This window comes from Bufo bufo, chromosome 2 (assembly GCF_905171765.1).
Source record: "Bufo bufo chromosome 2, aBufBuf1.1, whole genome shotgun sequence".
In the NCBI taxonomy this organism is placed as follows: Eukaryota; Metazoa; Chordata; class Amphibia; order Anura; family Bufonidae; genus Bufo; species Bufo bufo.
The window spans coordinates 167657887-167684802 of record NC_053390.1 but is presented as its reverse complement, the minus strand read 5'-3'; the positions used below and the strand labels follow the sequence as shown (position 1 = coordinate 167684802).

Sequence of the window (26916 nt, the reverse complement as noted above, 5' to 3'; positions counted from 1 at the left end):
GGGCTTGCGCTCCAGCACAAACTGTCTCACGTCTGTAGGGCATACAGTGAGGAGCTGGTCATGGATCATCTAATCCTCAAGGTGAGCATAAGTCCTTTTCTTAAGTGTTCGAGTCCATTGGCGGAATGTGGTGCATAAGCTGCTAGCCACATCCGCTTAAGAGTCTGTGGACCCTTTCTGGAGGGCACGGAACTTTCTCCGGTAAACCTCAGGGGTTAACTGGAACTTAGCGATTATGGCATCCTTGATAATGTGATAATCGCAGTCGTGGTCTGTGGGTAGCTCTGAAAAAGCATCCAGCGCTTTACCAGTCATCTGAGGCGTCAGGTGTAGAGCCCACTGATCCTCAGGGATGAAGAACTGGCGGCATGCTCTCTCAAACGAGCGTAAATATAAATCAATGTCCCCGTTTTTCTCCATAACTGGAAACCTTGTTTTGGGGACCACGGGTAGAGGTATGCCTCCTGCAGCAGGAGTGTTAGGAGAGGAAGACCGCTCAGCCTGTCTCATTTGGGCCAGTTCTAGTACACGCTGGTGTTGCAGCGCTTCTCTCTGAAGCTGGAACTGCTGCTGTCGCTCCTCTCTTTCGAGCTGCATCTGAAGCTGGAACTGCCACTCCTCTCTTTGCTGCTGTTGTTGCATCTCCAGGTATAAGCGTAAATCCGAGCCAGTCAGGCTTGGTAACAACTGCTGGCTCATAGGGCCCAAGGCAGTGAAGTTCAGTCCAGAGCTGCTTGTTCCGTGCTGAGGGTTAGCAGGAGCTGTGGACATAGTGTAATCCAGGGTATCCACATCACCCGGAGCTGAAGTAGCAACATCATCACTCCCATAGCTGGCGGTGCTGGGTGACGTTGAACGAAGGGGCAGCGAAGCCTCCCGCACAGGATTGGAATTCTCCATCGCTTGGCCGTCTCTCTCCGTCAAAGCTTCGATCAGCTGTGATCGATTTTTGTTATGAATGGTAATGCCTTGCAACTCAACTTAGGTAATTTGGAACTGAATCAGACATTCAGAAAAGAAGAGTAAAAGAATAGGATATAGCAAAGAAAAGGTGGAAAAATGTATACCAATCTATTCGCTATCAATGTGTACCGTTTTGCACCCGGAACTCAAGTTCCGCAGGACAGGATACTAAGTAACCGCTGTCCTATTGTTCTGATTGTACAAAAAGCTGCACTTGTCAGTTCTTTGTGCTCTGATCTCCCAAAATCTGACTTCTGCCTGGTTTTGGGTTCTGCTATCCCACTAGTTGCCAACCAATGTGACAACCACCTGCCAATCCCGTCATACTATGACACAGTTGCCATACAGGTCTCGTCCACTAGAGACTTCTGGAGGCGAATCCACTGTGAGCACAGTAGACGTTTAAGATTGGTTGGTGTGCCCATACATGATACAATCAGAATTTTTTTTTATCGATTTCACGATGGAAATCAGATTAATTTGCTCCCACCACTCTTCGTATTGAATCGGGGCGAAGAGACCCCGGCTAGCTAATCCTAAAGGGAGGAAACAGTTATTTGCAACCTAGCTAACCAATCAACAATTTAGAAAAATAAGACAATGCGATAGTATGTCTCTTCTGAGGACAGAATTCCTAGCATAAACCAGATAATCAAGGAACAAGGGCAAAACTGGAACGATGCAATCGTTAGTTTTATTCTAAAAACTATACACAAAAAATATATACATTAAAACTGACAGATAAATATACCTGCCAGTCGAACATTGGTTGGATAGAAATAGGTAAGAGGTGGAAGGGAATAGAATGTTTAATTTCAGAATTACAGTGGTAGTGTCCAGTAAAAGGCAAAGTCTTTGAAATGAATAATCCAAGATGGCGGGGTGCCCGTGTCCAGCGGGCAGTCGTGATGTAGTCGATGTCAGATGGTAGGTGACCCAGGACCTGAGTGTGTCACTGTTTTTACCTACTCTGAAGCGGGGAGTGGTTATGACACGTATAGGTCCAGCCTTGTGTAATTGTCCTTTGCCTCATAGGGAGAAAATCTGGCAGAATCTTTGCTTTGCCCATTTCTCCATATCCAGTAAGTCCAATCAAGAAATATAGTTGATATTGATAATCAGTACAATTTTACGCATCATCTGATAACAAATACGACTAGAAGATAATACAGGGTGCCTGAGAACCTTTATATCTCAGAGCGGGAATCTCTGATTTGCCCGCTGGTTTTCTAGAAGGTGTGTTAGAAGAACCGAAACCACCTCTGAAGAGATGGTTCCTTTCATATTTCCATAACGCCTGAAATATGGGAAAAATATGAAGTCTATGGATTGAAGGTGACTTTCAGGTCATCCTCCTTCCTGTACCAACCAGCTGTGTGATAAGGATCTGTCCTTTTCTTCTGAAGCTCGCTGCCCAGGCTAAAGGTGTAAGATCTCCTGCGATGCTTGAGCCGCTCCGACTACAGAAAGGAAGTTTTTATGAGGTTCTGTCAAGAAAATACCAGATTGATGGGTACTTAACCTGGCATGGGGGCAGGAAGATTCTTTGGCAAGAAGGTGCTAATTGTACCTCTGATCTGTGAGCTGTTCTAGCAAGGGTGAATTACTTTGGGTTGAAAAAAAAAGATTTTAACTCTTTGTGTGCAGGCGAAGGCTCTGGTCATTTTAAAACCGGACGCATTCGTGATTTCTTCGTGTTGCTGAGATTGCGAATCGTCACAGTGCCTATCTACTTTTTAAAAATAGATAGACAGATAATGCCAAGACACATTCAGCTCTGATTACAAAAATCTGTATCTGACTGGCCAGTCCTCAAGAATTTACAGCTTCTGCAGACTGCTAGGACCTTTTCACACCTGACATCACTGAGGGTTAGTTTTCTCTTTCTCTGTGCAATATCAATAATGCACATAAATCTGACATCTCTTTTGATTTAATTTTTATTCCAGTTTATTTGGTTGTAAAGATGTCAGCTTAGATCTCTGTTCAGTAGAACAAAGATGGGCTTACAGGACGAGCCATCAGAGACCTTGTCTGAGAGTTGAAAATTTTTAACAAAAGGAAATACAAAAATGATTTCAAAACACATATATTTTGAATAAATGTCTTCAAAAGGAGTTTGTAGCCTAAGTCTAGACCCTATGATACTATCTACAGTACTCTCTCAAAATAAGCTGTTGAAGCTTACAGAGATTGTACTATGGATCTGTTTCATGGTAATCATAAAATGTAGAAGAAACAGTATTCTCTCAAGCTTGCATAAAATCAGTAATCTATCACCTCTAATAATAAAAGACACTGCACATATAGGGTCATGTTCTAGCAGTTTTTTCTAGCGACATGAATGGTATTGTCATCTACAGAGAGGAATAATAAAACAACATGTATGCTATATAGCCTGATCTCCTTCTGTTGTCTGATGTTCCTATGGCAACCATATCTTTACTGGAAGAAAATAGTATTCTTGCTGCATGTATGTGGGAGTCAATTCTACCTTTCACATTCTTAATCACATTGGACCGACTGCAAAATGACATTTTTTCACTTTACCAGGATGCAAGGCATTAGGAAAAGAAGCTGTATTTCTGTAAGCAAGTATTTTGTATTTGTCTTTAGCATATCCAGTGGGTATGCTAAAGACTCTGGGGTATGAATACTTTTTACAAGACTCTGTAAGTGTTCATATAAATACCCAGTGTACTAGATGACATGGTACTAGATCCAAGATGGGAGAGTCAATGTTCACCGTCTTTATGCTCATCCTGGTCCTGTTCTCCACTACTGTGTCCCTGCTGTGAGCCTCTTTAGAAGTGTCATCAGGAATGTTTTGGGCTCAAAAGTCCAAGGATAGGTGTTGACTTTTGGTGACTTCTGTTTATCTCTTCATCTGTTCATTGTCACAGGTGAGAGGTTCCATGGTATTAAAGGGGCTCAGGTGGTGAGGAAGATTGAAAAGTGAAGAATATGAATTTGGGCAGCAGAGTCTGCAAAGACGAGTCACAGTTGGGGAAAGCGTTTATGGCACTTTGGACGAATGGAGAAGATGTGGAAAGAGAATGTCTATAATCAGAGAAGACGTCACCCGTGCGTCACTGGGGCTTAATGTTGTGTATTTTGCCTGTGATTGCGTCTGATCAATGCTATTTGTTCTGAAGCACTGAATTTAATTAAAAATGAATATTCAATTAGGAACAGTGACTTTTTAGCAACACCCCTTGTAACTTAAACACATTTTCCCCACAACAGTATTTTGGCCCATTGAATACAATTAGCATAAATAGTGTATGAACTAAAACTTCCTATAAGGAGGGCACAGTAATCAACCATACACCAGTAGAGAAGCCTTTAACACCACAGCATTTCATAATAGCAATCAGGAAGAGCATACAGCTGCACAGTCATATAAAGGCAAACCAGTGACAATTTGGAAGCCTCAACTTGGTGAAATGTCCCCAATATTATATTATTCATTTAGATAATTTTCCTGTGGAAAAAAACATTCTAATTGTTACAAATATCATTTATATACATCTCTGCACCTTGTAAAATATGTTAAAGAAGCGATATGGCAACTTGTTTAAACATATAGGGGCACATTTATTAAGACTGCGTTTTAGACGCCAGTCTTAATAAAACCGCATAGCTGGCAGAGGATCCGCCGAAGTTATGAAGAGGCGCAGGCCTCTCCATAACTTCGGCGCATCCAGCGGCAGTTCTAAATGTAAGACAGCTTCCTAGCTGGATTACATTTAGACCATTCTCTACACCTAAAACAGGCGTCGAAAATGATGAATGAGACTGCCCGCCGGCCCGTCCCCTTTCCCACCCATGCCATGCACACAATTTTAGACCTAGCGTGAGTGGGGAGAAGTTGTGCCGCCATCTGCGCCTAAAATACGCCTATAATGATAACTCACTAGCAATATTCTAGCAATGGAGAGGAGTAGTCTGGAGCAGGGGTAACCAAATGTACACTTCCTAGCTCCTTAACTCTGAAGTTATAGACCTGAGCGAGGTCAAGGCCATAAAGCCCAGCCAGCCTGCTGCAGTGTAAGCGAGAAGTATGTGTCATGTAAAAATATATGCAACCTGTGGGAGACAGTGCAAAATGTGCTCAGTAGGTTTTTAAGAAGGAGATATCACAATCTGAGAGCGTCTGAACAGAGTGAGCAATACTGTGTAGCAAGGCGGTATACAGCAACCTACAAAGATGCCGATGCAGAGTGTGTGGTAGTGTGCCACATGGAGAGATAGCCGTGGAGTGCAGGAAACCAAAGCCAGACTGCCAACATCCATGGCTGTATCGTGAGCTGGAGAGGAGAAGGAATTAAGGTGGCCAAGAACCCATGAATGGCACATCAGATAAAACAAGTATACACAAGAAATCATATAGTACATGACAATCTCTTTCTAACAAAGCTAGAACCAGCCCTGTACCTCACATGGATCCAGAGATCTCCACATTCATTGGTCTGCTAGATTTATATCAAGCTGACAGCTCAAGAGGAGTGTCTTTTCTGCTGCAGATAAGCGGGCGTGTCTCATCTTTCCCTATTACAGCTCAGGAGGTGTGTCCATGCTCTCCTTATCACAGCTCAGGAGGCGTGTCCATGCTCTCCCTATCACAGCTCAGGAGGTGTGTCTATGCTCTCCCTATCACAGCTCAGGAGGCGTGTCCATGCTCTCCCTATCACAGCTCAGGAGGCAGTTGAAGGATGAAACTTAAACTAGGCATGTGTGGCCATTTCAGTAGGACAAAGAAATAAGAAAAAACAAACTGCAGGTGGCGCTATAAAGATAAATTTTTTATTACATGCAATTACAAAAGAATTCAGATCCAGGTGCTGGTTTGAAACCTGTAGAACATTTTCCGTGGGATAACCACTTCAATAATAACCTATGTTGCCATGGAGGGCTTCTTTAAATTAGTAACATTCAAAAATAATGTATAACCTATTAAACAGATTTCCATCAATGGTTTTAGTAATATACATAAAACTATAACTCCCAATAATAGTCTTTTACACAGTGTTATGTACAAACCGGATTCCAAAAAAGTTGGGACACTAAACAAATTGTGAATAAAAACTGAATGCAATGATGTGGAGATGGCAAATGTCAATATTTTATTTGTAATAGAACGTAGATGACAGATCAAACGTTTAATCCGAGTAAATGTATCATTTTAAAGGAAAAATACGTTGATTCCAATTTTCACGGTGTCAACAAATCCCAAAAAAGTTGGGACAAGTAGCAATAAGAGGCTGGAAAAAGTAAATTTGAGCATAACGAAGAGCTGGAAGACCAATTAACACTAATTAGGTCAATTGGCAACATGATTGGGTATAAAAAGAGCTTCTCAGAGTGGCAGTGTCTCTCAGAAGCCAAGATGGGTAGAGGATCACCAATTCCCACAATGTTGTGCAGAAAGATAGTGGAGCAATATCAGAGAGGTGTTACCCAGCGAAAAATTGCAAAGACTTTGCATCTATCATCATCAACTGTGCATAACATCATCCGAAGATTCATAGAATCTGGAACAATCTCTGTGCGTAAGGGTCAAGGCCGTAAAACCATACTGGATGCCCGTGATCTCCGGGCCCTTAAACAGGAATGCTACTGCAAAGGAAATCATTAGAATGGGCTCAGGAATACTTCCAGAAACCATTGTCAGTGAACACAATCCACCGTGCCATCCACCGTTGCCAGCTGAAACTCTACAGTGCAAAGAAGAAGCCATTTGTAAGCAAGATCCACAAGCTCAGGCGTTTTCACTGGGCCAGGGATCATTTAAAATGGAGTGTGGCAAAATGGAAGACTGTTCTGTGGTCAGACGAGTCACGATTTGAAGTTCTTTTTGGAAATCTGGGACGCCATGTCATCCGGACCAAAGAGGACAAGGACAACCCAAGTTGTTATCAACGCTCAGTTCAGAAGCCTGCATCTCTGATGGTATGGGGTTGCATGAGTGCGTGTGGCATGGGCAGCTTGCATGTCTGGAACGGCACCATCAATGCAGAAAAATATATTCAGGTTCTAGAACAACATATGCTCCCATCCAGACGTCATCTCTTTCAGGGAAGACCCTGCATTTTTCAACAAGATAATGCCAGACCACATTCTGCATCAATCACAACATCATGGCTGCGTAGGAGAAGGATCCGGGTACTGAAATGGCCAGTCTGCAGTCCAGATCTTTCACCTATAGAGAACATTTGGCGCATCATAAAGAGGAAGGTGCAACAAAGAAGGCCCAAGACGATTGAACAGTTAGAGGCCTGTATTAGACAAGAATGGGAGAGCATTCCTATTTCTAAACTTGAGAAACTGGTCTCCTCGGTCCTCAGACGTCTGTTGAGTGTTGTAAGAAGAAAGGGAGATGCCACACAGTGGTAAAAAATGGCCTTGTCCCAACTTTTTGGGCATTTGTTGACACCATGAAATTCTGATTCAACATATTTTTCCCTTAAAATGGTACATTTTCTCAGTTTAAACTTTTGTTCCGTGATTTATGTTCTATTCTGAATAAAATATTAGAAGTTGGCACCTCCACATCATTGCATTCAGTTTTTATTCATGATTCGTATAGTGTCCCAACTTTTTTGGAATCCGGTTTGTATATAGGAACATTAAAGAGGACCTTTCATCTATTTAACCCTAGTCTAATTAGCGTCTTAACTTATAGGGCGGCCCCCACTGATGTCATTTGCTCATTTTCCCTGGCTATGAGCGGTGAGCTCTGATTGGATGAGCTCACAGCCAGGGAGAAGAGAACCGCTCCAGTCTCCACCTAGTATAACCAAGTTGGCTAATTAAAATATAAGGCGCCAAAATCAACGGGGGACAGCAGCGGACGTCTTTGAAAAAAAAAATAATAATAAGTGCGATGACATCAGTGGGGGCCGCCCTATAAGGTAAGACCCTAATTAGGCTAAGGCTAAACAGATGAAAGGTCCTCTTTAAGATGCAAAAGGACTCCAATAATTAGATGCAGGGCCACAAGATGCTACAGTAATAGGATAACCAAATGTAAACTCAATTTTTTAACATTACTAGCTGTTCTACCCCCTTTCCAATGGGGCACTACCAATTGTGTATTGTTGTCATTGGGTGCTGCAGCAGGGCAAGGGAGAAATGTCTCCCTGCCCCACCTTTTCCTCTGATAGGCTCACTCTGACAGGAAACAGGCTGAAAAAAGCCTGCACCGCATTGCTGACGGACGCATGGAGGTAAGTATTTAAGTTTATTGTTCATTATTTAGCACCATACTGTTGGAACACCATGGGTGGGGGTAGGAGAACTATGGGAGCATGTTCATGTACTGGCACATTTGATGGGGGCATTTTTTGCACTGGCACACATTATAAGGGAGTATTGTTTGTGTACATTATAAGGGGGTATTTTTATACTAGTGCACACTATAAGGGGTATTTTTTGTACTGGTGCACATTATAAGGGGGTACTGTTTGTACTAGTGCACATTGTAAGGGATTTTTTTGCACTGCACCCATTATAAGGGGTTATTTTTTTGCACTGGCGCACAATATAAGGGTTATTTTTTGTACTAGTGCACATTATAAGGGTCTATTTTTCTTGTACTGGCCACACTTTAAGAAGAATTATTATCACTGGGGAACAATGAGGAACACGATTACTAGTATGGGCAAAATGGGGGCATTATTCCTATTAGGGGGCACTGTTAACACTAAGTTCACTCTGGCAGATAATTATTTCTATTGTGGGCCATTATGTTTACACGTCAGGGACACTATTTGCTGGGCACAGTTATTTTTATTGTGCCAATAATTACTGAAGGGGCACTATCTGTTTGGTACTAGTATTTTCAGGGGGGTTATCTGTTTCTTCAGTATTGTATTGGGGAGCACAATGGGTGCAGTATTGAGGGTGGCAGGATGGGGTGTTGAGAGGGTGGTGTTTGTCACACTCTGTAGAGACAAGAGAGGGATAAAATAAATCATAATAGTGGTCTGGTCCAAATGGAGAAGATGAGGAAATAGAATTTCTATATCAGGATACATCATTGGATGTAAGAGGCATGTGGCACTGTATGTTTTGTAGCCGCTGTATGTAGTGTTTTCCAAGTATGTCTGTAACAGTAGGGATGTTGGGAAGGGGTTAGGCTGAGAATTTGACATGGGATCTGGTGCTGTTTCAATTTTTGCCTCAGGTAGAAGAAAGGCTAGGTATTCCAGCTGCCCCTTGCCACAAAGCACTGAGGGAAGGGGGCCCAAGCTGAACTCTTGCACCAGGACCCATAAGCCTTTAGCTACGCCCTTGAATCCTTTGTTTAGGAATGGTTATTTAATTAAGTCCCTAATATATTCTGACATGGTCAGTAGAGGTTTACAATGTTAAAGTTACTTCCTGTTGCATTACTGAGAGCCTAAACCTTACTCTCTGTCAGTACAATATTTCCCACTGAGCACGTTCCAGTGCCTTGTGCAGGGTGGCAGCAAGCTTAGAAGAAATATATTATTACCAACTCTCCCCATCAACTTCTAATTAGATCTTCTGTCTTTTATTGGGAGGAGCAGCTTGGGGAAATCAGTGGTAAAGAACTGGACTGGAATACTAATTTCTATGAGGCCACAGCATTGTCACAACTGACTACTGCAATCAGGCTTGGCTTGAGGGTTGAAGGGCAGATCATTGCTTGGCCACATTCTCTCTGTAACCCCATCCTTATCCGCGACCCCCCCCCCCCCCCCACTGCAGGTACATCCCCATGGGCCCCTGCTCACCGCACTAACTTTTGTTGAACTACAGCAATGGTTTCCCCCTCTCATTCCTGCATGGTACTGAAAAAAGTTAAAGCCCAAAATGTCTTGCATGCTGTTTCAACTTGATACAGATACTGATCTGTAGTGGGGATTCACATGAGATGGAGTGGGAGGGAGTGTGCAGACAAAGCGGGTCAGGAAAATACAGTCATAACCAGTCTGCCTGCATGACTTCAGCTACCTACAGAAAAGGTAAGTGCAAGGAGTAAATATATATACGTGTGTGTATTGTATATCCATGTCTGTGTGTGCATATATATACATATATATTCACCTGACAATCATACATTGTGATTTTTCCTACCTGTTATATACATCATATTTAAAGGAAACCTTTCATGTTAAACATGATGTCTGAGCTGAAGGCAGCATGTTATAGAGCAGGAGGAGCTGAGAAGATTGAAATATAGTTTTATGGAAAAGATTCAGTAATTTATTCATTTATATCCCTGGCTTCATTCATTTATATCCCTGCTCATTCAGGGCTTTGAAGTCAATGATGCGTCCTATCAGTGATGACAGCCTTCCCTCTATGACTGTTTATACAGAGATAGCTGTCATCACTGATAGGGCCGACTCCTTGACTTCAAAACCCAGAATGAATGAAATACAAGTTTTACTAAATCTTTTCCCGCAAAACTACATCAATCTGCTCAGCTCCTCCTGCTCTATAACATGCTGCCTGCAGATTAATTTGCATTTTCATGGTGACAAGTTCCCCTTAATAGATGCAATGAATACACGTACATGAATTCAACACAATAAATATTTCTGAATATTGCCTACAGAAAGTTTGGATTTTTACCCCTACAAGGTATAGTATTGAATTCCTGCAGAAATTTGATGTAGTACAGGATTAAACTTCTGTTCTGTATCCCGTTAATAGTGCCCAAGTTCATTGATGTGTACAGTATAAGGTTCTTATCTCTTCTGTAGGATTGCGGTCAATGTTACGTCAGTTTTAGCTAGCTGATGTACACCAGTGGGTTAAACACAGGAACTAGACATTTGTAGATATTTTATTGGTTACACAAAATAGTGGAGATAAAGAACAGAAAGAACCATGCAGGAAGAACCATGGCCAACAAAAGAGATCATGAATCTTATGGGCTGTGGACACCTGGGCATTAAAAATGTTCTGCCATTTTTGAGATACTGGGGTTAAAAATCAGTCTGTTTGCAGAGTATCACTTTTGAGTCTCGTAAGCTGATGTAAAGCCTTGTCACTATTTTTTTATGACAATGATACCTTGCCGATATATGAGACCTTATACTGCATACTTTTTGTGTAGTGGTATAGAGACATTATCTGGCGTTATTCCCCTAGGGTTTGCTGAGGATCTAGTCCTTTGATGTGCATATTTTTATTTCTTTTTTATATATACTTGTTATGGATTTACATAGACGATAGTGGTGCTATATTTTTTTAAATTATTTTTCTTATTTGTGGTAATTTATATTTTTATGTGCACATTTCCGGACTATATTTAGCATATGGACATTATATATGATATTATCATCTACACCAGTAAGCCCTGTTTTTTATGGCGATTGTGCATATATTTGGATTTTGTTGTTATTGGGTTATGTGTTGACCGAATAAATATGCTATCTTTTTTTTTGAAAATATTTACCAATAGATTCTCTTTAATTCTGGCCACCACACAAGCAATTGCCTTTCTTCAGAAATGTGTCAGGACCAGCACATGACATCTCCATTCTAGCACTGTCCTCTGCTACTTTCATACCTTTGTAAGTAGACAGATGAACACTGTGGCAGGAAGTCAACTTCTAGAATGACCATGGAAGGAGATAAAGACTAATAACATGAAATGTGCCCAGTGAACAGGAGGAAACTGTTTATCCCTGATTTCACTTTCCAACTTTTAAAAAATATATATTTTGAGTCTTAAATTTGATTCCACTTTAAAAACATCTATTCATTTCTACTAACCTTTGCCAAATCCACCAAGGTATTTGCTTGATCATTTAATTTCCGCTGTTCCATTTTAACACTTCGCAACCTGAAAAAAGAATCAGTTATTGATCTCTTGCCATAATTTGGTGGAGCTCAGAATCACATGCATCTTGCAGGAGAAGTTCAAAGTATATGAGAAATGTCTTGAGAAATCAGTTTTGTTATGTTTCTGTAGAATGAAGGGCATGCTTCTTCAACACAGCAAAGCATAGAGCAAGAAAGTGTGATGTCCTCATCACTGTTCCAACTGATTATAGAATAAAAGAACAAACAACTTGTTTATGATAGAGAAAAGAAGAAAGTATCATGACAAGCAGTACAGGGAAACGTACCAAACTATATAATACCTAATATACAAGCATATGCTCTTCCCTGTGTCTGCATGTGCTGATACAAGTATAGTCCTTTTTAGGCTGAGTTCACACGGGCGTTGCGGGAAAAGGTGCGGATGCGTTGCGGGAACATGGTAGATTTTTTTCCGCGCGAGTGCAAAACATTGTAATGCGTTTTACACTCGCGTGAAAAAATCGCGCATGTTTGGTACCCAAACCCGAACTTCTTCACAGAAGTTCGGGCTTGGGATCGGTGTTCTGTAGATTGTATTATTTTCCCTTATAACATGGTTATAAGGGAAAATAATAGCATTCTGAATACAGAATGCATAGTAAAATAGCGCTGGAGGGGTTAAAATTATTATTTTTTAACTCACCTTAATCCACTTGCTTGCGCAGCCCGGCATCTCTTCTGTCTTCATCTTAGCTGTGTGCAGGAAAAGGACCTGTGGTGACATCACTCCGGTCATCACATGGTCCGTCACATGATCTTTTACCATGGTGATGGATCATGTGATGACCGGAGTGACATCACCACAGGTCCTTTTCCTGCAAACAGCTAAGATGAAGACAGAAGAGAAGCCGGGCTGCACGAGCAAGTGGATTAAGGTGAGTTAAATAATTTATTTATTTTTAACCCCTCCAGCGCTATTTTACTATGCATTCTGTATTCAGAATGCTATTATTTTCCCTTATAACCATGTTATAAGGGAAAATAATAATGATCGGGTCTCCATCCCGATCGTCTCTTAGCAACCGTGCGTGAAAATCGCACCGCATCCGCACTTGCTTGTGGATGCTTGCGATTTTCACGCAGCCCCATTCACTTCTATGGGGCCTGAGTTGCGTGGAAAACGCACAATATAGAGCATGCTGCGATTTTCACGCAATGCATAAGTGATGCGTGAAAATCACAGCTCATGTGCACAGCCCCATAGAAATAAATGGGTCCAGATTCAGTGCGGCTGCAATGCGTTCATCTCCCGCATTGCACCCGCGCGGAATACTCGCCCGTGTAAACTCAGCCTTAGTCTGAGATGGATTCGGTTAGAGGGTGTTTGATACCTTGTGATGAAATTACAGTGATAAGTGAGAATTTCCATTGCGTAAAATCATCTTTATTTGACCAGCAGCTAAAACAAAACTAACAAAGTTTATAGTTTTCAAAGTCCTGGCAAAATTGTTATATGCGCACTCACCAGAATGCATACAGGGACTACTATGGTTCCCTCCACCCCAAGTCATGGATGGAGAATGTTTCCTAATTAATGATTTAAAGGAATAAAGGTTGCATTTGATGCCGCTGATGATAAACTTCAACTCTAGTCAATGTAATTGAGATAAGAAGGAAACTATGCATCCTGGTTATAATTTTGCGGATTCCTTGTTTCATCTACATGGTTTCTGTCAATAATTATCTCAATATATCCGATGTATACATAGCCAGGTTCCTATGATTTGAGGGATAGAATAGATTTATGGACTTTCAACGTTGAATGGGGGGGGCTGTAGATCAATTGTTGCAACCAAAGATTATTTCTGTACATCAATACATTGAGTTACACTGTACACACATGGACCTCAGCTGCAGAGTCGCAGCATCCATGGTGGAAATTTTAGCAAAAAAAATGAACAGCACCATAAAATAATGAAAAGGGGCATTGGTGTTAATGGTGATCAGTTAGTGAAATATCATCATCTGTTTCATTAAACTATTGACAGATTTAGGGGGTTCTAGATAAACATGTTCTACATTGCTTCCAAAATTTAGCTGCAGTGGTCAAAAAAAAGACAGTATCCATCAGCGGAAAACTGACTTTAAGGTAGTGTCCCATCAGGTTTGTTTTTATGTAAAAAGATAAGTAATGTTTTGTTATGAGCAGGCTTAATAAATCACTCACATAATGGCCGCAGAGACTTTCTATGGACATATCGACTTAACTAGCATAATACTGTATGAAGCAATGGATACTTTGTCATCTGTCTAAGGCTACTTTCACATCTGCCATTTTGCTGTCTGGTTTTGAGGTCCAGCAAAGGATCTCAAAACCACAGCAAAACGCTTCTGTTATAATAATACAACTGACTGCATCTGTTCAGAACGGATCGACTTGTATTATATCGAAAATTAATATTCCGGAGCGGCACTAAAACCATTGCAAGTCAAATGGGTGCCGGATCCAGTTTTTTCGTGTCCAAAAAACTGGATCTGCCACCATTGACGTACAGTCAGGTCTATAAATATTGGGACATGGACACAATTCTAAAATTTTTGGCTCTATACACCACCACAATGGATTTGAAATTAAACGAACAAGATGTGCTTTAACTGCAAACTGTCAGCTTCAATTTGAGGGTATTTACATCCAAATCAGGTGAACGGTGCAGGAATTACAACAGTTTGCATATGTGCCTCCCACTTGTTAAAGAACCAAAAGTAATGGGACAGAATAATAATCATAAATCAAACTTTCACTTTTTAATACTTGGTTTCAAATCCTTTGCAGTCAATTACAGCCTGAAGTCTGGAACGCATAGACATCACCAGACGCTGGGTTTCATCCCTGGTGATGCTCTGCCAGGCCTCTACTGCAACTGTCTTCAGTTCCTGCTTGTTCTTGGGGCATTTTCCCTTCAGTTTTGTCTTCAGCAAGTGAAATGCATGCTCAATCGGATTCAGGTCCGGTGATTGACTTGGCCATTGCATAACATTCCACTTCTTTCCCTTAAAAAACTCTTTGGTTGCTTTTGCAGTATGCTTTGGGTCATTGTCCATCTGCGCTGTGAAGCGCCATCCAATGAGTTCTGAAGCATTTGGCTGATATGAGCAGATAATATTGCCCGAAACACTTCAGAATTCATCCTGCTGCTTTTGTCAGCAGTCACATCATCAATAAATACAAGAGAAGCAGTTCCATTGGCAGCCATACATGCCCACGCCATGACACTACCACCACCATGCTTCACTGATGAGGTGGTATGCTTACGATCATGAGCAGTTCCTTTCCATCTCCATACTCTTCTCTTCCCATCACTCTGGTACAGGTTGATCTTGGTCTCATCTGTCCACAGGATGTTGTTCCAGAACTGTGAAGGCTTTTTTAGATGTCATTTGGCAAACTCTAATCTGGCCTTCCTGATTTTGAGGCTCACCAATGGTTTACATCTTGTGGTGAACCCTCTGTATTCACTCTGGTGAAGTCTTCTCTTGATTGTTGACTTTGACACACTTACACCTACCTCCTGGAGAGTGTTCTTGATCTGGCCAACTGTTGTGAAGGGTGTTTTCTTCACCAGGGAAATAATTCTTCGGTCATCCACCACAGTTGTTTTCCGTGGTCTTCCGGGTCTTTTGGTGTTGCTGAGCTCACCGCTGCGTTCCTTCTTTTTAAGAATGTTCCGAACAGTTGTTTTGGCCAGGCCTAATGTTTTTGCTATCTCTCTGATGGGTTTGTTGTGTTTTTTCAGCCTAATGATGGCTTGCTTCACTGATAGTGACAGCTCTTTGTATCTCATCTTGAGAGTTGACAGCAACAGATTCCAAAGGCAAATAACACACTTGAAATGAACTCTGGAGCTTTTATCTGCTCATTGTAATTGGAATAATGAGGGAATAACACACACCTGACCATGGAACAGCTGAGAAGCCAATTGTCCCATTACTTCTGGTCCCTTAACAAGTGGGAGGCACATATGCAAACTGTTGTAATTCCTACACCGGTCACCTGATTTGGATGTAAATACCCTCAAATTAAAGCTGACAGTCTGCAGGTAAAGCACATCTTGTTCGTTTCATTTCAAATCCATTGTGATGGTGTATAGAGCCAAAAATGTTAGAACTGTGTCGATGTCCCAATATTTATGGACCTGACTGTACATGGTTTTTGGTGCCGGATCCAGCGTGTTCAGTTTCGCATACTGCACACAATAACGCTGCTTGGAGTGGTTTTATGTCTAGCATGGGAATGCAACACTCAGTTCCGGTTTGTTCAGTTTTGTCCCCGTTAACAATGAATTGGGATAAAACTGAAGCGTTGTGCTGCAGTTTTGAGACCCTGAGCTGGATCTCAAAACGTGACAGCGCAACGCAGATGTGAAAGTAGCCTTATCTCATCCTCTAAATAATACTGATCAGAGGAGCCTACTTGTCAAAGTTGCCTCATTGTAAGACTTAGACACTGAAGACCATTTGCGTAGAAATTAGCTTTTTATGATTCTCCCGTGCTTTTGACAATTGTTATAAAATGAGCGGGGCTTAGTGGAAGGGAGCAGGGCCCACCTCAGACTGACACATTTATATAATTTCCGCCAGATAACTGCATAAATTATAACTGAAATCTACGCCAGTTATGAAATTTCATCTTGTGGCACATAGACAGCCAAAGCTGCAACAAATTTATAAAGAGGCTGCCTCCTAATAAATTTACTAAGATTGGTGTATGAAACAACAGTCTTTAGTTAATGTGTCCCAGATGTGCCATTAAAGCAGCCATAACAGTACCTTTGGGATCCACAAAAAGAGGTATTTAAGTTCATCTTGGCCGCATACTCCTTTGTCACAGGACTGATGACTTTACACTAATGTCTCCAGTCTCCACTGGCATTCAGAAGAACAAAGCATCATCTCCGACCTAGGGAGACCAACTATCACCTCTCTTCCTCCATACTATGTTATGTTCCGGGGCCTCATGTCTTGAATATACACCCATGGCAGGACTCTTGGCATAAAGCTAGGGTAATTAAGGGCTTGACATGTGATTTGCATAGAAATAATGTATTTTGTATTCTCGAGTCCATCTTAAAGGTGAGGTGATTCTCTTCTGTTGCAGTCTTTGAATAGCCTGAACTTAACAAAACATGACCTGTTGCAGATCCTACAGGTTCATTTTAGAAGCATATTTCTGAAATGATAATAAGGTAATCTGAGAGCATTATTATTACTTTGTGCTGTCTTATGGCTGGCAATTACTTTGCAAACAGATATTCTGAAGGAAAATTACTATTTTTTTTATATAATTACAAAATCAATACAATAGTACTGTCCAGAACCATATGAGGAATGCAGAAAATACTATAATTTCTTTATCACTTGATAAATATCTGAAACTCCAGCTCACAAGCGGATAGTTCCACAGTAATCACAGGGTTACCAAGCATGAGCATATGGAGCACTAACACTTTGATATGGGCTGCACTAAAACGAGTATAAGAAAGCACCAGGTATAGTGACTGTGAGGGCAAACCTGTTTTCATTCTACTGTAAGCAGCGCTGTCCTTATAGCAGATAGCACATGTGGCTGTTTACTCCATATTTCTTATCTTCTTTACACCTGCTCCTGTTCAGGGAGTAGTTATAGGCAAGTGGTCGATAAAAGTACGTGGCCATCAAAGGCTGCTTGAGTTCCCAAGGTGATCAAAAATAAATGCATATTGTGGTGTGTGGTTTTTGCCATGAATCACTGCAAAATCATCACAAAACTGCTTTATGTAATGATCCCTGGCACAAATGTGTACGGCACTTGTAGAAGGTCTTGAGCAAACAAGGTCATATGACCATATGTGCACAGGTCCTGAAGTCAGAATGCAGAGCAGCGCGAAGGCTCTACAGAGGATGAGAGTATGGGGTCTATGGTCTGCACTTTAAGGGTTTCTCCGGGATTTTTAATATTGGTGACCTATGCACAGGATAGGTCATTAATATCAGATCAGTGGGGTTGAAGTGAAGGCCGTGCTCCCCGTGAGTGCAACCTTTCCATGTTTATTTACCTGCTCGCCGTCGACAACATAGCAGTGAGCAGGTTTAACTACAAGCCGCCCCATTCATTTCAATGGGATGGCTCACTCCAATTCAAGTGTCTTGGAGCTATCCTATTGAAATTAATGGGACGTCTTGTAGTTACACAAGCTGCATTATCGATGGCGAGCAGGTAAACAAACAAGGGAAGGCTGTGCTCGCATGGAGCGCTGCCTTCTCTTCAACCAGCTGATTGGTGGGGGTTCTGGGTGTTGGACCTCCGCCGATCTGATAATTATGACCTGTCCTGAGGATAGGTCATCAATATTAAAATCCCAGAAAACCCTCCATTTAGGGAGTCTGGTCTGAGGTTCTGTATATATTTAGCAGGTCTATATTTGTTTAAGGGGGTTTGCACTGAGGACCATTTAGGGGGTTGGGTGTCTATATTTGTTTAGTGGTTAGGTCTAGGGCCTGCATATATTACTGGGTCTGTATTTATTCTAGGGTTTGGTCTGTCATCTGTATTTATTTTTTGTTGCTGTAGAGGCTGAGGATGGGCTGCAGAAGTGAGGGGCCAAAGATGTCTGAAAACTCCACAGGTGTCAGGAGAAGTCATCATAGTGATCTGGTCCACATGGGGAAGAACAAAAAAGTATGTCTACAATAATAGAAGATATCACCTTTGAGTCATTGAATTTATAGAAAAGCTGTCACCTCTCCTGCCATGTATTTTACATAAAGTATACAGAAAGTCTTCATGCAGCCCAGCCCTAATTGGCTACTGAGTGCTACCATTCCCCATGTCAAAAGGATGTGTTCCTACACAGTCTGATACTGTCAGCAATGACTGAACACTATCAGTGTGCTGGGGAATCCAAAAAGAACATTTGTGGTACTCAACACCCGATAACACACAACTTAATTACCGTAGTCGGTACATACAGCAGGACGTGGATTGACAGGAGACGTCTGGCCAGACAAAGTGTGGGACAGCACGAAATGGCCATCACCTGTCAATCTACATCCTATGTACCGACTACTGTAATAAAGTTGTGTTTTAATGGTTGGTCAGCGCCATGGATTGACTTTTTGCATACTGAAGTCTGGACTGTTCTGCGTAGAACACCCCCGTGTGCCGATTCATGGTTGAACACTTCTACCAATTACTGCTGTGGTATGGACATATGAATTAAGAAGTGCAGGTAGTGCCAATCTGTTCTATTGGGTGTGACGGGGAATGGTAACACCCAGTTGTCAATCCTAGCACAGAAAGGTGGTATTGATTATAGACAGGACGTGTTCATTTCGCACTAGGGAAGGAGAGGGGGTGTTTTAGGAACAGCCCAGGACTTATGGTCTACTTAATCTGCTACTGGATATAAGGAGGTCAGAGTTAGTAGTTGCACTTGGGGCCTGGTGCCTGAGGGGAACTCAAGCCACCATGTCACACGTTACAGTTTTTGCATTGTTGCCCAAGTTACATCTTTGCTCCTGAGTTGCCATTCTCAGCTACAAAAAAAACCCCACTACAGTATGTAACTACATTTGCAAGAAAAAGTATGTGAACCCTTTGGAATGATATGGATTTCTGCACAAATTGGTCATAAAATGTGATCTGATCTTCATCTAAGTCACAACAATAGAGAATCACAGTCTGCTTAAACTAATAACACACAAAGAATTAAATGTTACCATGTTTTTATTGAACACACCATGTAAACATTCACAGTGCAGGTGGAAAAAGTATGTGAACCCCTAGACTAATGACATCTCCAAGAGCTAATTGGAGTGAGGTGTCAGCCAACTGGAGTCCAATCAATGAGATGAGATTGGAGGTGTGGGTTACAGCTGCCCTGCCCTATAAAAAACACACACAAGTTCTGAGTTTGCTCTTCACAAGAATCATTGCCTGATGTGAATGATGCCTCGCACAAAAGAGCTCTCAGAAGACCTACGATTAAGAATTGTTGACTTGCATAAAGCTGGAAAGGGTTATAAAAGTATCTCCAAAAGCCTTGCTGTTCATCAGTCCACGGTAAGACAAATTGTCTATAAATGGAGAAAGTTCAGCACTGCTGCTACTCTCCCTAGGAGTGGCCGTCCTGTAAAGATGACTGCAAGAGCACAGCGCAGACTGCTCATGAGATGAAGAAGAATCCTAGAGTGTCAGCTAAAGACTTACAAAAGTCTCTGGCATATGCTAACATCCCTGTTAGTGAATCTACGATACGTAAAACACTAAACAAGAATGGATTTCATAGGATGATACCACAGAGGAAGCCACTGCTGTCCAAAAAAAACATTGCTGCACGTTAACAGTTTGCACAAGAGCACCTGGATGTTCCACAGCAGTACTGGCAAAATATTCTGTGGACAGATGAAACCAAAGTTGAGTTGTTTGGAAGAAACGCACAACACTATGTGCGGAGAAAAAGAGGCACAGCACACCAACATCAAAACCTCATCCCAACTGTGAAGTATGGTGGTGGGGGCATCATGGTTTAGGGCTGCTTTGCTGCGTCAGGGCCTGGACGGATTGCTTTCATCGAAGGAAAAATGAATTCCCAAGTTTATCAAGACATTTTGCAAGATAACTTAAGGCCATTAGTCCACCAGCTGAAGCTCAACAGAAGATGCGTGTTTCAACAGGACAACGACCCAAAGCATATAATTAAATCAACAATAGAGTGGCTTGAACAGATGAAAATCCGCCTTCTGGAGTGGCTCAGTCAGAGTCCTGACCTCAACCCGATTGAAATGCTGTGGCATGACCTCAAGAAAGCAATTCACAGCAGACATCCCAAGAATATTGCTGAACTGAAACAGTTCTGTAAAGAGAAATGGTCAAGAATTACTCCTGACCGTTGTGCACGTCTGATCTGCAACTACAGGAAACGTTTGGTTGAAGTTATTGCTGCCAAAGGAGGTTCAACCAGTTATTAAATCCAAGGGTTCACATACTTTTTCCACCTGCACTGTGAATGTTTACATGGTGTGTTCAATAAAAACATGGTAACATTTAATTCTTTGTGTGTTATTAGTTTAAGCAGACTGTGATTGTCTATTGTTGTGACTTAGATGAAGATCAGATAACATTGTATGACCAATTTGTCCAGAAATCCATATCATTCCAAAGGGTTCACATACTTTTTCTTGCAACTGTATATCGATCAAAATGTGAACTCACTTGGTAACTTTGATCACAGTCAGTAAACTTTATCACAGTTGGTAATTTTGTTGACATTAGTGTGGAACCCCTTAAAGTAACCCTATGGCCAGGTTCACAAGGACGTTGTGATGTACAGTGCCTTGCAAAAGTATGCACGCCCCTTGACTTTTTTCATATTTTGGTTCCTCACAACCTGGAATTAACATGGATTGTTTGAGGATTTGCATCATTTAATTTACAGAACATGTCCACAACTTTAAGAATGTTTGTTTATTTTTATTGTGAAGCAAACAAGTAGGACAAAATAACGTGTAGGACAGAAAAAGTCAATGTGCATAACTATTCACCCCCCTAAAGTAAATACTTTGTAGAGCCACCTTTTGTGGCAATCACGGCTCCAAGTCGCTTTGGATAAGTCTTTAGGAGCTTGCCACATCTTTACCACTGGGATTTTTGCCCATTCCTCCTTGCAAAACTGCTCCAGCTCCTTCAAGTTGGATGGTTTGCGCTTGTGAACAGCAATCTTTAAGTCTGACCACGGATTTTCTATTGGATTGAGATCTGGGCTTTGACTAGGCCATTCCATCACATTTACATGTTTCCCCTTAAACCACTCAAGTGTTGCTTTAGCTGTGTGTTTGGGGTCCTTGTCCTGCTGGAAGGTGAACCTCCGTCCTAGCCTCAAATCACGCACAGAGTGGTATAGGTTTTGCTCAAGAATATCCCTGTATTTAGCACCATCCATCTTTCCCTCAACTCTGACCAGTTTCCCAGTCCCGGCTGCTGAAAAACATCCACATAGCATGATGCTGCCACCACCATGTTTCACTGTAGGGATGGTGTTCTTTGGGTGATGTGATGTGTTGGGTTTGCACTAGACATAGCGTTTTATTTGAAGGTCGAAAAGTTCAATTTTAGTCTCATCAGACCAGAGCACCTTCCTCCATACATTTTGGGAGTCTCCCCCATGCCTTTTCGCAAACTCACAATGTGTCTTTTTGTTTTTATTTGAAAGTAATGGCTTTCTGGCCACTCTGCAGCTCCTCCAGGGTTACCTTAGGTCTCTGTGCTGCCTCTCTGATTACTGCCCTCCTTGCCCGGTCCGTGAGTTTTGGTGGGTGGCCGTTTGGTGGGTGGCTGTTCTTTCCATTTGGTTATGATAGCTCCTGGGGATCATCAAAGATTTGGATATTTTTTTATAACCTAACCCTGACTTGTACTTCTCAACAACATTGTCCCTTAATTGTTTGGAGAGTTCCGTGGTCTTCATGGCAGTGTTTTGTTAATTATGCCTCTTGCTTAGGTGTTGCAGCCTCTGGGGCCTTTTACAAAAGGTGTGTATATGTAATGACAGATCATGTGACAGTTAGATTGCACACAGGTGGACATCATTTCACTAATTATGTGACTTCTGAAGGTAATTGGTTGCACCAGAGCTTTTTATGGGCTTCCTAACAAAGGGGGTGAATACATATGCACATGCCAATTTTCTGTTTTCTATTTCTAAACAATAGTTTTATTTATATATTTTTCTCATTTAACTTCACCAACTTAGACTATTGTGTTCTGATCCATCACATAAAATTCAGATTAACAAAACATTGAACTTAAGGCTGTAATGTAACAAAATACAAAAAAAGTCAAGGTGGGTGAAAACTTTTGTAAGGCACTGCAGCTTTACATTTTTATATATTTTATTTTATTTTTCAAAACAAGGAGTGGATTCAAACGATAGAAGTATAAGTTCTTCCTTTATACTTTTCCTTCCTTTTGGGCCCACCTTTGTCTTTGGTTAAAAGAAATTCATCAGGACAGCATCAAATATCGCCTTGTGTAAACTGAAAGTAATAACAATAGTGTGCAAATAACCTTATTATCAATGAATAAATCTAAATTAACACTGTGAAGAGTTCCCTAAAATTTCTTAATTTCCACTTATCACAGGTTTAGGATCATGACTTCAGGTTAAGAGTCCATGACAGCAACTCATATATGATTGACAGGACAGCAGCCCATCTTCGAGAGCTGGCACCCTCCCAAGCATCAAAGTTAATGATCTAGAGAAAGAGAATCAGTTCTTCGCATGCAGTTGTAAACAGTCTTCAAAACTGTGAAACAGCAGCTGATACAGCGTAACTTACTTCCGAGCTCTAGTTTCATTTTCATGGGTAAAAATAAAATAAAATAAAATAAAAACAAGACAAACAAAGGAAAACCTGTTTAAAATAAACTGAAGGTATACATGTTAAGGGAAACTTAGAACGTACACTTTTTAGATAAGGATATTTTTCTCTTGTGTTATCTTTACAGTACCTTTATTGAAGTGGTTTTCAGCAGTACACAAATATTCCTGAAGTAACTATGTGTGCTCTTACTACCACATATGCTCTAATATGTTCCCCACTGAAATGTCCATCAGTCAGCTATAAATTCATTAGTTCAGTCTCTTACAATAAATTCAATAGATGGTAGGAACTTGTTTTCAAGATGACACAATGATCCCATACCTACCTGCATTTGCACATGTGCACCCTACCATGACCCCAGAAAGGGTTGTCTTAGGGTGGCATAAGTACACAAATACACTTATTTCCCAGCAATAAAAAATAAAATAAAAATAAATAAAAGAAAGAAAATATTCTCATGCTATTCCTGGGACCAAATTCTAAAAGAAAGTACCGGTATATAAAAATAAGAGCTGTCTGGCACTAAGTTACTGCATCTATATGTATGTACATACAGAGAACCACTTTAATTATTAATTATCCTGCATAATAACCAATGTTATGCATTCTGCAAATCTTTAATTATTTAAGATTACATTCATACACAGCAATACAGAGACTCTAGAAAACAAATGTGCAAATGTATCTTGCATCACATATAAATTAAAACTACTAGCATACATGTTGCAAACAAACTGCAATTATATAGACTGAGGAAAGGCAAGAACTCTGTTTCAATTAGTTAACATCTTGCAGTTTTAAGGACAGCATCTTGTCAATGAACTCAGCTTGCACATTTTGATCTACAAGTTCTTAACTAGAATTATGATTAAGAACTTATAGTTTGAAATGCATATCATGGTTTAATGGTGATGGTTTTACAGTACATGCTGTTTAGATTTTATAAAGCTGCAAGGATAACCAATCCAAAATGTTCAATTTGGGTCCAAATAAATTTGATCCAAATTACATGTGCCCCCCTGTCTCTCTTCAGAGGGGCACTTGCCTGACCCTGTCAATCAAAGTTCAGAGGGTGTGGAGGTTGCAGAGAGAGCAGAGCCTCTAGGTGTAACGGCAACGCCCCCGTGGCTCCAAGAGACTCATTTGCATATAAGAAAACATAGTTTTTCACAGCAATATGGGCACATTTGAACAGGGACCAACACAGATGTCTTCAGCTGCCAAGTGCACATGTAACAGGTCAGCCAGTTTCATAAATACAAATCTGCTGACAGATGCCCTTTAAATGGGTGAAAATAAGGGGGTCTTTCTCTGGTAGTCAGAGTGAAGACCAATGGTGTTATACAGGTTTTTTGAGACTTTGCTATTCATGACTTATCCTTAGCCATTATTATGTGATCGGTGAGGATCTAGCAGGACCATCGACAAGCTGCTTTCAGCAGAGAAGAACCAGGCACTGGAACTACAAAGCTACGTACACTGTAGTGAAATGTACTTTTTACGTTTGTATCCACTTATTATATAGGGAATATGTTACTGCACTTTCTTTATTTTAATACCGTACTAGTGATGTGTAATACCCTAGAGATGCTCTGCACTCAGCAACAGTTCCTTTGAAGCAAGAGCTTCTACCGTACATCACAGGGTAACATGCTTTCATAAAAAAAGTCAGTGTCTTGGACAAATTGTCATTAAAATAAAACAGGTAAATGGCACTAGAAAGGCATACGAATAGAAACAGAAATCACTTACTGGTGGATAGCCTGTAAGAATTTACGCTGATGTTTCCTCACTTTTGCATGGTCTATCTTTTTGACCATTTTTGTGTTTTTGTAAATTAACCAAGTTTCCCTGAGAACATTAGCTGCTGCATTTTTTACCTGTGGACAAATCAAATACAATCTAATAAAACACTGAAAGTTTTATGTACAAGTCACCGTTTGCATGACAGGGAAATAATATTTGAGATAAAGCAATATGAAATAGAAGCACTAAAATGCCGCCCATAGGGGAAATCTCGTGCATCGACGTCTTTCTAAAACATACTCTTTCGGAACTCTCTACCATGGACTCTATCTCCATGAGGTTCAATTGTAGTAGGGAAGAGAGGTGCGCGATACAAGTTTTGGAAAAAGATAAACAAATAACGATTAAACCCTCGGACAAAGAGGGCAACGTGGTCGTTATGAATACTCCAACCTACAGGGACATGTGTCTAGTGATTCTCAATGATAGCCAGGGGTACGAAATTCTGCCCTCTGATCCCACTTCTAGATTTCAGAGAGAGCTGTTACAAATTTTAACAAAAGCAAAATCTGATAAATTAATCAGTGCTGATGAACTTGAGTTTCTCTATCCCCTCCACCCAGTTACGGCAATGTTTTATTGCCTACCCAAAGTCCACAAGGACACCTTGCCTATTAAGGGGCGCCCCATTGTCTCAGGAGTGGGGAACCTTTCACAGAAGATTGGCATTTATGTGGACCATATACTTTGCCCCTTTGAACAATCACTACCTTCCTATGTGAAGGACACAGGGGATCTGCTTACTAAATTAGAGAACATATACATCGAACCGCACTGCTTCCTGGCATCGATCGATGTGGAGTCTTTATCCATTCCGCACGAAAAGGGGCTTGAAGCCGCTGCAAATTTCCTGAGAGCGAGGGGCCAACAGTTCTCCGCACATAATAATTTGGTTCTGAACCTATTGAATTTTGTTCTCCGCAGCAACTTTTTTCTATTTGACGGCCACATTTACCACCAGCTCAGGGGCACCGCGATGGGCAGTTCGTGTGCGCCATCCTATGGGCTGGTGGGAAGAGACAGTGGTCTTTGGTGATGTACCTGGACGGTACTCTGAGTATATCGCCCTCTGGTCCCGCTACATAGATGACATATTCATTCTGTGGAGCGGGCCAGAGGACGACTTCATGAGGTTTGTCGAAGAACTTAATCACAACACTTTTAACCTTAGGTTCACCTCCATAATTGTATGTAATAATCTTCCTTTCCTGGATATCTCTATACCCAGGGGCGGCAGTGGTGGCCTACAGACCACCATCTACCGTAAATCCATGGCAATGAACTCCCTACTCAGGTGGGATAGTTGCCATCCCACCCCGCTGAAGCGGGGTATACCGGTTGGGCAATATCTAAGGCTGAAACGAAACTGCTCCGAACAAGGGGAGTTCAAGCGCCAGGCAGACGATCTGAGAAGGCACTTCCGCGAACGGGGTTACCCTGATAAGTCACTAAAAAGGGCCTATCAAAGGGCACGGGTGGAGACGCGTACCACCCTCCTACACCCCACAACGCACCCAGGGACTGACTCTCAGAAAACGATACGGGTCATAGGGACCTTCGATTCAGCAGCCACCAGAATAAGGGAGATCTTAGGCCGTAACTGGGAGACTCTTCTCATGGACCCTGATCTAGCCGCGGTTTTAAGCCCCCACCCCACTGTGACTTTCAGGAGAAGTACCAATCTAAGGGACAGGTTGGTAAACAGCCACTATAGTCCACCAGAGAGACAACGCACGTGGCTGGATAGCCCGGTTAGAGGCTGCTACAAATTTGGACACTGCAGTTTCTGCAGTTGTCTCATTCAAGGCAAATCCTTTGCGCTGGACCCTGCGGGTAATGCCCACCACATACGTGATTTCATTAACTGCCGCACCACAGGCATTATCTACCTTCTCACCTGTGAATGCGGCAAGCGTTATGTGAGTAAAACCCGCACGGAACTAC

The 26916-nt window shown here is 41.5% G+C and overlaps 1 protein-coding gene across 1 annotated transcript in view; it reads right to left on the bottom strand.

Moving 5' to 3' along the window:
• Nucleotides 1-26916, bottom strand: part of KCNN2 (potassium calcium-activated channel subfamily N member 2) — a 281298-nt gene that overhangs the window by 21477 nt on the left and 232905 nt on the right. Inside the window, exons 6-7 of the mRNA XM_040421640.1 lie at nucleotides 24919-25046; nucleotides 11719-11788 (exon numbers count right to left, since the gene is read on the bottom strand). Coding sequence (XP_040277574.1) covers nucleotides 11719-11788; nucleotides 24919-25046 — 198 coding nt within the window. The remainder of the gene's footprint in view (nucleotides 1-11718; nucleotides 11789-24918; nucleotides 25047-26916) is intronic.